The sequence below is a fragment of the Rhinolophus sinicus genome, linkage group LG02 (assembly GCF_036562045.2).
Source record: "Rhinolophus sinicus isolate RSC01 linkage group LG02, ASM3656204v1, whole genome shotgun sequence".
Classification (NCBI taxonomy): domain Eukaryota; kingdom Metazoa; phylum Chordata; class Mammalia; order Chiroptera; family Rhinolophidae; genus Rhinolophus; species Rhinolophus sinicus.
In genome coordinates this window covers 10,751,048-10,763,716 of record NC_133752.1, presented here as the reverse complement: position 1 = coordinate 10,763,716, position 12,669 = coordinate 10,751,048, and the positions used below count along the sequence as shown (strand labels likewise).

The 12,669-nt window shown below is 46.2% G+C and overlaps 1 protein-coding gene across 2 annotated transcripts in view; it reads left to right on the top strand.

The window, feature by feature from the left end:
- The window catches only part of FAM184B (family with sequence similarity 184 member B), an 87,826-nt gene that overhangs the window by 63,553 nt on the left and 11,604 nt on the right, over positions 1–12,669 (top strand). For both annotated transcript variants that reach the window (XR_012492762.1, XM_074321740.1), the window contains exons 12-15: positions 3,160–3,289; positions 7,439–7,592; positions 11,257–11,420; positions 12,103–12,275. Coding sequence is in view for 1 of the 2 variants with exons in the window: in XM_074321740.1 (XP_074177841.1) it covers positions 3,160–3,289; positions 7,439–7,592; positions 11,257–11,420; positions 12,103–12,275 (621 nt within the window). In the remaining variant the exon portion in view is untranslated. The remainder of the gene's footprint in view (positions 1–3,159; positions 3,290–7,438; positions 7,593–11,256; positions 11,421–12,102; positions 12,276–12,669) is intronic.

The window sequence follows — 12,669 nt, the reverse complement described above, 5'->3', positions numbered from 1 at the left end:
CAAGGGTGACCCTAATCCACTCTGACTGGTGTCCTTATACGAAGAGGAGAGTAACACACAGACAACACAGAGGGACAGCCATGTGAGGACATGGTGTAAAGGTGCCAATCTGCAAACATCAAAAGAAGGGAGGCCTCAGAAGAAACCAAACCTACTGACAACTTGATCTTGGACTTCTAGCCTTCAGAATTATGAGAAAATAAATTTCTGCTTTGTAAGCCACCCAGTCTGTGGTGTTTTTTATGACGTCCTAGTACAGGCACAGATAGGTTTGAAGATAAAAGGATGGAAAAAGATATAACATGCAAACATTAAATGTAAGGAAAATACTGTGGCTATAGTAATATCAAAGTAGACTTCAGAACAAAGAATTTAATGAGGAATTAAAAAAGGATATTTCATAATAGTAACGGGGTAAATTCATCTGGAAGACATAGCAATCATCAATGTGTATGACCTTCCCTGTTTCCCCAAAAATCAGACCTCGCTAGACAATCAGCTCTAATGCGTCTTTTGGAGCAAAAATTACTATAAGACCCGGTATTATATTATATTATATTATATTATACTATATTATATTATATTATATTATATTATACCTGGTCTTATATTATAGCAAAATAAGACCGGATCTTATATTAATTTTTGCTCCAAAAGATGCATTAGAGATGATTGTCCAGCGAGATCTTATTTTTGGGGAAACATGGTAATAGCAGTATTAACATAATAAAGCAAATACTGAGAGACCTAAAGGCAGAAATCCACACTCAAATAGCTGGAGATTTTGACACCCTTTCCTGAGCATTCGACTAGAGGACTATACATATCAGTAAGGATACAGATGTGAACTACACTATCAACTAACTTAATCTAATTGACATTTATAGACAATATCCTGAACAAGTTTTAGACAATATGTTTGAAAATTTTTTTCAAGACACGTAGAATATTCACCAATATGGACAAGATAAAAGGCAACAAAATAACTCTTGATAAATTTCAAAAATTGGAATATACTCTGAAATATACTCTGTATTTTCTAGGATATTCCCTGACTACAAAGGAATTAAATTAGAACTCACAATAGACTACCAAGAAAATCTTCAAATATTTGGAAACTATACACTATACTTCTAAATCCCCCACTGGTCAAAAAAATAAAATCACAATGGAAATTAGAAAATATTTCAATTTCAGTGATAACCAAAACATGACATATCTACTAACAATTGTCACCCTAATAAACTTTAATTTAAAAAAAAGACATATCAAAATTTGTGGGATATAGTGAAAGAGGGAAATTTATAGCATTGATTACTTATATTTTTTTTAAAAAAAAGTTTTAACATGAACTAAGTTTTCATCTTAAGAATATGTGTTCTACATCACAGTCGTCAGGGAAATGCAATTTAAAAACCACAGTGAAATACCATTTTCCACCCACAGAATGACTAAAATTAAAAAGACTGAGGACATAAAATGTTGGCAGCAGTGTGGAGCAACTGGAACTCTCACCCATTGCCGCTGACAGTGTAGATGCTGCAATCATTTCGGAAAACTATTTGGTAGTTTCTTAAAAAGTTAAGCATACACTGGCCAGCAATTCCATTTTAGCTATTTAAGTGAAAGAAATGGAAACATATCGCCACAAAAATACTTGTACAAAAAGGTTTCTAGCAGCTTTAGTCATAATAGCCCAGAAATGTAAACCATTCAAATGTCTATTAGTAGGAAAATGGGTCGATAAAGCATGGTATGTTCATATAATGAAACACTACTCAGCAATGAAAAGTAGGAACCACTGACATACACAAGAAGGGTGAGTCCCAAAGACATTCTAGTGAGCACAAGAAGCCTGACACTGAAGAATCCATACCGCATACCTCTGTTTGTATGGTGCTTAAGATCAGGCAAAATAATCTTTGGTGTTTGAAATCAAAGCACTGGCTGCCTGTGGGAGGTGGATTATTGGGAAGAGGGTGCAAGGGGTGTTTGTGGATAGTGAAAATGTTTTATAGTTTGATTGGGGTGTTGGTTTTACAGTTGTATACATTTGTCAAAACTCTTTGAATTGTACACTTAAGATCTGTGCATTTCACTATATGTAAATTTTTCCTCAATGAAACATTTTTAAGATAATCACTGAGCCCCAGGAGGAAGTCAAGTCCCCTCCCCAGGGGCCAGCAGGGAGAACTTATGTGTTTCACACATCCAGCCTGGTAGTGTCACTTATCACTCTTGCTCTAGGCTGCTTCTCTGTCGATCACCTCTGGCTGTCTCCTGACTCTTGGTTTGTTTCAGACCCAGGTATCTTCTGTCTGTTTCTCCGTAAAGGTGGTTATGTTTAGCACATCTTCAAAAAGCTTAAGGATAACCTAAGAGAATTAGAATGCAGGAAAAGAAACCGTCTTTCTTTATTAAATGTTTGGTTAGTTCTTTACATCTTTCTTACTTTGTGCCAAACCAGAGTCCCCCTTCTCATGGACTTTCTTCACCGTCCAGGGCCCTAACTCCCTAACCTCTGGTCGTCTGGCCAGAGGAAGCAACACATCCGTTACATCCCAATAATCTCTGCAAAGATACCCATGTTGTAGCATCCTATTACATTGTTAAGCAGGATAAATACTTAACATACCCAGTCTCACCCAGTTACATTTGAATTTCTCAGCTGCTTCAAAAGCTCAGAGTTGAGTACTGGAAGATTCTCAATTAGTAGGACAATGGATCAACAAACCATGGTATATTCATGTAATGAAACAAGTGTGAAGTACTGGATTCAAGTAAAGCATTTTTGTTGGGCCTTTTTTTGTTCAGATGCAGGAAGAGTTGTGAAATGAGACCATAGAGACTTCTGGAGCCCTCAAGGACTACCTATAAGTAACTCTAAACTCAGTCATCCTGACAGTCGATCATCATTTATTAAGCACCCACTAAAATAGATACCGGGCAGTTCCAGCTGTGTCCCCATTGCATCCCAAGTGCTGTAACACTTAGAATTTGTATGTCAGGTTGTTTTGTAAATCCAAGGAAGATGTTTCTCACTCCCCTAAGTGCCAGGGGAGCTCCCTCCTCCAGCCCGAGTGAAGGAGGTGTTCTCAGGGCGGTAGTGTCATTTCTAGCCTAGGGTCTTTTGTGATTTGGGCCTCCATATCTTCAAAGGATCAAAGTGTCCCACGAGGAAGGAGGTGATGGACAATCTCCACTGGGCTGTTTGCTGAAGGAGAAGGCACCGGAAATCCAGTGTCGGCAGGAGGACTGGCAGAGTCAGAAGGCCAGATCGCAAGCCCAGGTAGGAGGACAGCCGTGGGGGGGCGGGGGGGCGCCCTCATGCTGAGTGAGACCCTGGCTCCTGCTGGTCTTTACAGTCAACCTTGGACATGTACACAGGGCCTGACTCACGCCCAAGCTGGGGAGCGCACTCCAGGTCCAGGGCAAGGTGGGATTCTTGGTTCTATTTATTCATTCCCTCAACACCTGCTGTGGCTTAGGAGCACTTAGTATGAGCCAGGCACTCCTCTAGCTGCTTGGGGTACGTCCATGAACAAACCAGACAAAAATCTTTCATTAAAGTGCCGATGTTTTAGCAAAGGAGGTGGGCACAGACCATAAATTCTAGACATAAGAAATAAGCAAAGCACATTGTATATGAGAAGATGATGAAGGCTTCAGGAAAAAGAAAATGGAGAGCAGGGTAAAGGGGGTTGGGAGGCTGGTGATGACGGAATGGGTATAATACCAAAGGGGGTAGTGGGTCGGAGCTTCAGTAAGAAAGCGAGACTCGAGCAAGCACGTGGGTGGTGTGCGGGAGGCCACGTTGATCCCTGGAGATACTCAGGTGCCCTGTTTATTTCTTCCGGATGGTGTGTATCCTAGTCTTTCTTCTCCTCTTGCTCAGCATTTGTGGCTCTAGCTGAGGCCCCAGGAGCCTCATCCCCAGGATCTTCAAGCGTGAGGTTTCCACGCCCTTCAGCGCTCCCACAGATAGGGGAGGCTTGGCTGGGTTGAGGAAACATTCAGCAAGCTTGTATTGTTCAAGGAAATCCCGGGAAGGGGCAGGGCAAGGGCCCAGCTGAAGGCAGGCTGCCCTGGGGGCAGGTCTCGCACACGCAGCAGGCTCTGGAGCGGTGCGCCAGCAACGCCAGGGAAGAGCTGCAGGAGCTCAGGCGGCTCTCCGACCACGAAAGGGAGAAGCTGCAGCCGAGCTCCAGGAGACCAGGCGGCAGGAGCAGGCTGTGAGAGCCCAGCTGGAGGCTTCCCACCAGCGAGCCCTGCGCGTGCTGGAGAAGGCCAAAATCCAGGAAGTCAAGGTGGGGTGCTCGTTAGGAGGTCCTCGAGCGACTGAGCGCCTGCCAGGCAGCACACAGGGCGCCTCTCAGACATTATCCCCAATTCCTACCGTAGGCGTAGACCAGGTCATTATCGTATTTTTCCAGATGAGGAAAGAGGCTCAGAGATTCAGCTCAGGGTCACACAGCGAGGAAGTGGCGCAGCAAGGATTCAGCCTCAGTCTGTTGGGTTTCTTTTATTTTTTCCCCCATCTTCCTCCTCCCCCACCCCCCACCACTCCAGTTCAAGCTGTTGTTTCTCAGTTTAGTTGTGTGTAGGACACAGCTCCCTGGCCAGTCGGCCACTCACAGCAGCTCACAGCAACTCTTGCGGGCTGCGGGTGGCTCACACTAGCTGCTGGTCCCCGCCCGCTCCTGGCAGCACACAGCAGCCCACAGCCGCTCACGATGGCTGTCAGCCACTCATGCGGCCTGCTCCTGACAGCACACAGCAGCCCGCGGCTGCTCACGCTGACCTCCGGCTGCTCACAGCAGCCCAGCTCCAGGAAGAGCTGTTGTTCACAATCTTAGCTGTAGAGGGCGCAGCTCACTGGCCCATGTGGGAATCCAACCAGCCACCTCGGCGTTAGGAGCATGGCGCTCCAACCACCTGAGCCACTGGGCCAGCACCTGTTGGGTTTCTTATACTGCTTTACCCTATCTGCATGTGACCTTGATTATGTAAGAACAACTTTTCTGACATGTCATGCATGATGCATGCTGGGAAGTCAGGCTCAGCCCAGCAGCTAAAGAGGGGAAGGGCAGCCCAGAGTTGAGAAAGACCAGCTCAGCAGAAAAGACCTTCCCAAAGGCTTAGAAAGCTGTGATGAGGGGCTCAGGCCCACGACAATGTGTAATCCAGCAGGAAGGCTCGAGCAGGTTTCATCTATCTCCTTCCACCTTCTACTGTCTCGGAAGACCTTCGCTCCCTGATCTCTCAGGAGATTCTTACTATGACTGCCACCACTAACATGCTGTTCCTGTCACAACAGTCATCATACTCTAACTAATTACTTCTTTATACGAGCAAATCTACCAAACTGGAACCTCCTCGAGGCCAGGAACCATCTCTACTTCTTCATCACCGAGTCCTCTCCCAGCTCATAGTAGCTACTTAGTCAAGGGCCTCACTGAATTACTCAGAGTCTCTGTGGCTTAGTTTATCCAGGTCGATATCTAACAAATAGGAGTTCTAGGGAGAGATCATGGAGGGGAGGATATTTCCAAAGAAATATAACAGAATGAAGTTCCTAGAACTAAATGAGAAAGACCCCCTACCAGGACTCGTCTTGAAATTTCAGAACACCAGAGAAACAGAAGGAATTCTAAAAGCTCCCACGGAGGAAAAACGATACCAGACACAAAGTACTTGACTCAGAATGCCATCACACCTCTCAACAGCAGTACGGGAAGCGAAAAGACAATGAAACAACTCTGAGCAGTTCAATTTAAATGATTAATAAAAGTGAGAATTGAATTAAAAGCCATCAGACAGGTGAAATATTAGGAAACGTACCTCCTGTTATCATTTTACTGCCTGTCAGCTCCCAACTCCCCCTTCAGTGCCTGCTCTGCGATAATGATACGTTAACAGTTCCTTTAAGCATTTCTCCCTTACAAAAAGCTTTGTCAGTAGAGGACGCTAGAGGCACTTTGCAGGAGATAGGAGGCTTCTCTTCCTCGTGCTGGCAGCTGCGTTCCTGGTGCTGGCAGCTGCGTTTCTGCTTTGTTTCTGGCTTTTGTTGCACATTTGAGCAGTGGTATAAGCTCCCGTGACCTCAGAGCCCTGGCAGAGACCCGGTGACCACCTGGTGTGGACCCACACAGTCCTGCCCTCATGCCCTGACTCTCTGGGATCCTACCTTTTGGCCACTGTGGCCTGCTCCCCAGATGTGTGTCTCCTGCAGCCCTCCCAAGGCAAACACTGTCTGCTTTGGCCCTCATGTTTGCACAGGTGCCCCATTCCCTCTGAGCACCCGCCCACCTCTGGCTCACCTGTACTCTGGAGGGTTGTTCCTGCTTCACCAGTAACTGGATCGACTCCGGCCTGGGCAACCAACCATCTACGCCACCAGTGAGCTGCCGCCATAGCTTCTCCAACACGGTCTTTTGCAAAGCTTGCCTTCTATCTCTCCATTCCCGTTTCCTTGGGGATAAAAATGTTACCAGTTGGAGTTCTCTGAGTCTTGCAGCAAGTGCAAGAGGAGGAAATTCTGGAGAGTTTTAAACGTGTGAGACTTTCCTGTCTTACTGAATAAACTCACCATTGGATGATTGAGTTTCCCTTTCTCCCCATTTGCTGGGGAGCATCAAGGCAAGGTGCTGCCATATTCAGTGAGCTGTCTAGAGCTCAGGGATGGCTGTGTGATCTAACGGGAGCCGCATACGTTTGGTGAAATCCCATTTCTCATTGTTCCCAGAGGTTGCATGAGGGAGTGGAAAGAGCTCATACCCTGGACATCACAGTGCATAGTTTACCATCCTACCTCCACCATTACCTGTCTTCAGTCAGGTCACTTCACCTTTCTGAGCTCGTTTCCTCTTCTCTTGCAAAACAAAAACACAAAAATCCCCAGAAACTGTACTAGTTTCCTATGGCTGCTGTGACAAATTACCGCAAATTTGGTGGCTTAACACAACACGGTATTATCCTACAGATGTGGAGGTCAGGAGTCCTAAAATCAAGGTGCTGGCAGAGCTGTTTTTCTTCCTAAAGCTCAGGGGAGAATCTGTTTTCTTGCTTTTCCCAGGTTGTGGAAGCTGCCTGCATTCCTTCCTGTATCATCAAAGCCAATGGTATAGCATATAGCACCTTCAAATCTCTCTCTCTCTCTCTCTCTCTCTCTCTCTCTTCCTACCTCCTAACACAAAATTCCCAATGACTGGCCCAGCTTGGAATACATGTCCGCTCTGGTCCCATCAGCTGTGGACCAGGGTTAGATTCACATGGTACAAAATGGCTGCTGTGGCCAGGCCATTGCCGTCATCCCATTCCCTGTAGTCTGACAAGCCCTCCACTGGGGCCTCAGCACAGCAGAGGAGCTTGGCAGAGGGGACAGGTCTTCCCCTCTGTGCCCACTTTCATGCCTCCTTCCTCCCGCTTTTGCCCACAGGCCACAGAGGAGCGCTTGAAGAAGGAATCCAGCCACAGCCTGCAGACCCAGCACCAGGCACACCGGCTGGAGCTCCAGGCCTTGGAGGAAAAGGCCCGGCAAGAGCTCCAGGGGGAGCAGGAGAGGATGCAGGCTCAGCACGCTCTGCTGCTAGGTATGCAAGTGGCCATACGCCCGCAGGGAACCAGGGGTGGCCTGGGCCCCAGGGCTCTGGCGTCACACAGGCCAGGATGACTAGCCTACCTCTGCCACCAACTAGCTGTGACACTTGGGGCGGGTCACTCTCAGCTTCATTTTCCATTTGTATGAAATGGAGTTACAAATTGCCTCTACCTCATAGAGTGTTGTGTGGACTTGATGAGACGTTAAATATAAAATACCTAGTGTGTACAATGAGCCCAGTGAGTGTAACTATCTTATCATCATCATCATTACTGAACATAAAACCCAGATCGCTGAGCCTTCATAAGAGTTTCACGGGATTGCTTCAACCTCTCATTTCCATTCTGAAGATTTCTGCAAGTTTGAGGGACTCGGGTCTCCAGGCTCCTGCATGTTCTCAGCTTCCTTTGCCTGCCCCATTATCCCCAGCATGAAACTCACCTTCTCTTTAGTTTCCACATTAAAAATTAATCACACAAAGCATTCTGTAACTTACCAGAGTTAGTGAAGATCTCCAGAGCCAAATTGCCTTGGCTCGAAGCTCTGCTCCAATAGTCACTAGCTGTGTGACCTTGGGCAAGTTGCTTAACTGACCTGTGCCTCAGTTGCTCATCTGTACAATGGGAATAACAACAGTATCCACCTCATTGGGCTGTTATTAGAATTACGTGAATAAATACACGGGAGTGCTTAGAACAGAGCCTGGTATGCAGGCTATGTAAATATTCACTGTTATTATTACTGACTATTCCAACATCACATCACTGACTCTCAGGGGCCTCTCTCCATTTTTGTAAATCATGTTTCTCCCTCATTTTCTGCCTTTCTCTCACTTAAGAATAAGACAGATGCTTTTCCTTGTTTCATGCCTATCATTAAAGACCATATTTGCCTACTGAATATTTTTTCAATCCCAGACAGGGCTCTCCTTAAGAGAATTCTGAAGAAGTGCATTTTCTATACCTCCTTAAGTGAATGGTTGAGTTTTCATTAGACAGTGTGACCTTCTGGAGGAAGTGATGTAGGGAACAGGAAGGAGAAGGAGAGCCCCACAGATTTCCTGGTTAGCAGCTACCCTGGAATGGAGGTGACCATGTTGGAAATGCTACTAAAGTTGGCAGAGTCTAAAGAAGATGCATTATAGAAGATACAACCTAGGTTGTGCTGGGTTTAGGGTATAGGCTCCCCAAGTTTAGCTCAGGCTGGACACCCTGGTGATTCCAACACCCAGCAGCTGCTGGCACAGATGTCCCTGCTGTCCCTTCCCTGGTCCCTCTGAGCCCAGAGCAGTCTGGTCCTTTCCTGGACGAAAGAATCAGGAGAGACCCTGGGAGCAGGCTGGGATTCTCAGCATCAGTTCCAGGAAGAAGGCGCTTTGTGGACGCTGAAATTGTGATAGCAAATTGTAGGCTTCCTGGGTAGTACTGGGTGGGAGCACCTCCCACAACGACAGAGTGATATTAGATATTCCTGGTCCCAGTTACTCCTATCCCATTGTCTGTATGAGACACACCTGGCCTGCAGTATAGGTCAATGTGTGAGGGGTGAGAGGGTGAGTATCCATGACATTATTGGTACACTGGAGTGGGGACCCAGACATGCTGGATGGACAGATGGATAGATGGATGGATGGATCAAGGGATCAATGGATGGAAGGATCAGTGGATCGGTGGATGGATAGTGGGAATCCATGAGAGAAGAGGGGAGGGTAATGAGTAAATACACTACAGTTCATGCTTTGCTAAACAGTTTTCATTGCAATTTTGTGATAAAGGATTTCAAAAAATTGGGTTGTGTCTGGATTTTTTAAAGAAAATAAGCTTTAGAAGTTACTGTATTAAAATTCTGTTGACAAGATGACCAAGTAAGTTTTTCAACATAATGTCATCAGAATATATATGAGTATATGTTTAATATACTGTACCTTGGAGAGAAGCTGAATATACCGGAAGTCTTTTACAATGAATACACTTTCACAAGATCATTGATTTTCATTCTAAACATCATTTGTTTATTTTACAAATATATGTTGAGCACTTGCTATGTACTGAGGCCTGTGCTAGGTGCTTATCCTATGGCTCACAGAATTATTAGAACAATATTTCAAAAGATATTTGCAATAACCAAAATATAGTCTCAAAAGTCCATAACAGAAAAGTATCAACTTTACTAACCCTTAAAAATTGTCTCCCAAGTCAGACAGAGAAAGACAAATACCATATGATCTCACTTATATGTGGAATCTAAAGAAAAGAATAAGTGAATGAACTAATCAGAAACAGTTTTGGAGACATAGAGGAAAAACAGGGTTGCTAGATGGGTGGGGGGGTGGGGATAAGGGGGAAGGTGAGGGGATTAGAAAACAGTCGGTAACCACAAGATGGCCACGGGGTTTTGAAAATTAATTTGGGGAACGTAATCAATAATGTAAAGATTTTGTAGGGTATCCAATGGACACATGTCTCATTTGGGAGACCACCCCAGGGATGATGTAGATGCCTGATCTCTGCACTGTACATGTGAAGCTGAAGCTGAACAACAATGAATGTCAACTATAAGTTTATATATATATATTATATATATTATATATATATATAATATATATATATAATTTATATATATGTATGTATATACTTACAAGAAGCAGAGTACAGCATTAGGAATAGAGACAGTGGAAATGTAATGGCTCTGTGCAATGTCAGAGGGATAGTGGATGGGGGGAGGGGGGCTCACACAGTGTGAGGGATATAAATGATAAACGTCTAAGTATTACTTTGTCTTGTGCACCTGAAACTAATTTAAAAAAAAGAAAGCAAATTAAAAAAAATTGTCTCCCTTTTAAAAAAATGAATAGCTCCCTGACTAGCATCTACTCTATCAGAAAATACTTGTTTTGAAATGACTGTTTTCTTTGCCTTTCAATCATGCTGGGAAGTATTACACTATTAGAAATCACCCACCATCCTATCCTCAGAGGAGAAATTTGAGTCTCTGGCGTACTCTTGCCTGAGTTAAAGTAGTGTACATTTCTCCTGGAAGATTCTGGTTTTAATCCTGTTTCTATTGGGATAACATGCCATCTCCTGCCTCCACAATCCAGCCAAGACCTCATACCAATGGGAAGTAGAACCCATGAATGTTTTGTCTCCTTAATAATTGACATAAATGTCAAAATTTCCGACTGGAGACCTGCAACCGCAGAGGAGGTCCCTGGTCATTTGATAATTCCCTGTTTTTCTCTTGGTTTTCTGGCTCAGGCTGCCCCACCCTAACCTACCACCCTTCCTAACCAACCAACAATGGCTAAGTGGTGATTCAGAGTGAAGAACCACTGGCAGTTTTGAATCCTGACTCCATCACTTACTAGCTGTGTGGCTCTGGGCTACTTACCCTCTCTGAGGCTCAGTTCCCTTATCATAAAATGGGAGGGATAATACTAGATAGAGTGGTCGTAGGGTTTCAATGAACAGAGTTTTCGAGGGTTTAGCACACGTGGTGTGCTACACATGGTACTGTTGTTATTGTTATCTTGAAATGACTTTGGAAAACTCAATCCAAAGCCCTCAGTGTCTACCCACCCCAGAGACTGTTGGCCCTGCAGGACAGACTTCAGCCTTCAAGATATGCCTGACCTTGCGCTGCTCTTCCTTCTGCAGAATCCCTCAGGCAGGAGCTGTGGGAGCAGAGGACTGCCTGCTCTGAGCACCAGAAGGACTTGGAGGCGCTGCAGGCTGAGCTGAGCGCTCTGGGAAGCTCGCGCAGGCGGCAGGGCATCGTCCAGTGTCCAAGAGACAGCGAGGACCACACCTTCGCCGCAGAGGTCAGCGCCCCTGCCCTGCCCACGCCACACCCCTCTCAGAGCAGCGTCAGGGCTGCGGCAAGAAACTCCTCAAGGAAAGGCTCTAGGAGCTTCATCCTGTCTGACATGGGGATCATCCCTCTCCTTCCGCTAGGGGGCACCTGAAAAGCCTGCAGGTTCCCAGCTTTGCAAAGCAAACAGGCTTTAAGTGCTGCTGCATGTTATTTTTAATCCACACACAACAGCATCTCAGGGTGTTGGTGCCGGACAGGCCCTAGAAACAACCAGTTTGGATCACTTCAGATCTGCAGGAGAATGTATCTGAGCTCCTCCTAGACAGACTTCCTGTCTGCACCTCCCTGTTCGCGAGTGGGAGCAGCCTCGTCACAGAGCTCAATGCCCTCTCTCCTTGAACTTCCTGGTTAGACTTGGCCCATTGGCCCCTTCCTTGCACATCCATAATTCCTACCTAGCTGGGTAGCACAGTGACTTCCTGACAATTTAGGCCTCTGTCCCCAGCCTAATAGGGCTTCAAGTATTAATCTGAAGCGCATTTGTATAAAGCCTTCAGTGGCCCCCTACTGCTCTTGAGGCTGGAAGCTAGACGGAGCACAAGCCTCTATCTTTGTCAGGGCACATCTGTGGCAACTTTGTTGGCCCTGGAGCCTCCTGAGAACATCTCTCCTGGCTACCTTCTCCCCAGGAGGGCGGCTATCCGGGATCAGCGGGCTCCCCAACGGGCGTGGCTGAGCAGGGTCCCAGCGAGGGATGCGGCCTCTGGGAGGAGAACACCCAGCTCAAGGACACGGTGCGGCGACTGCGGGCAGAGGTGGAACAGCACCAGCAGGAGGCGCTGCAGCTCCGCGACCAGCACAGGTGGGTCTGCGGAGCCCCAGGGCTTCCCGCCCTCCCTCCACTGACCCTTGGTGGGCCTCTGAGATCTCAAATCGGGTCACCCCCTCAGCATCTTCCCAAAGAAAAGACCCCCTAATACGCTAGCACTTCACTGGTGTTACTCCTTGGACCCATGAAAAGTACCCAGGAATTCTAGGTCAAAACAGCAGAGGATTTGCCCTGAAATAGAGTCAGAGACCCTATTCTCTACAAATCACGGAAATTATGTCATCAGACCTAATGAGACCAAAAGTATCCTGAAAACCAGCCCTAGGGAAACAATGCTGTGTGCCCTTAGCTAGCTGTGTGAACTTGGGTGAGTCAGCTAACCTGTCCGATTGTGTGCCCTCATCTGTAAGACCCAGACAACACCACC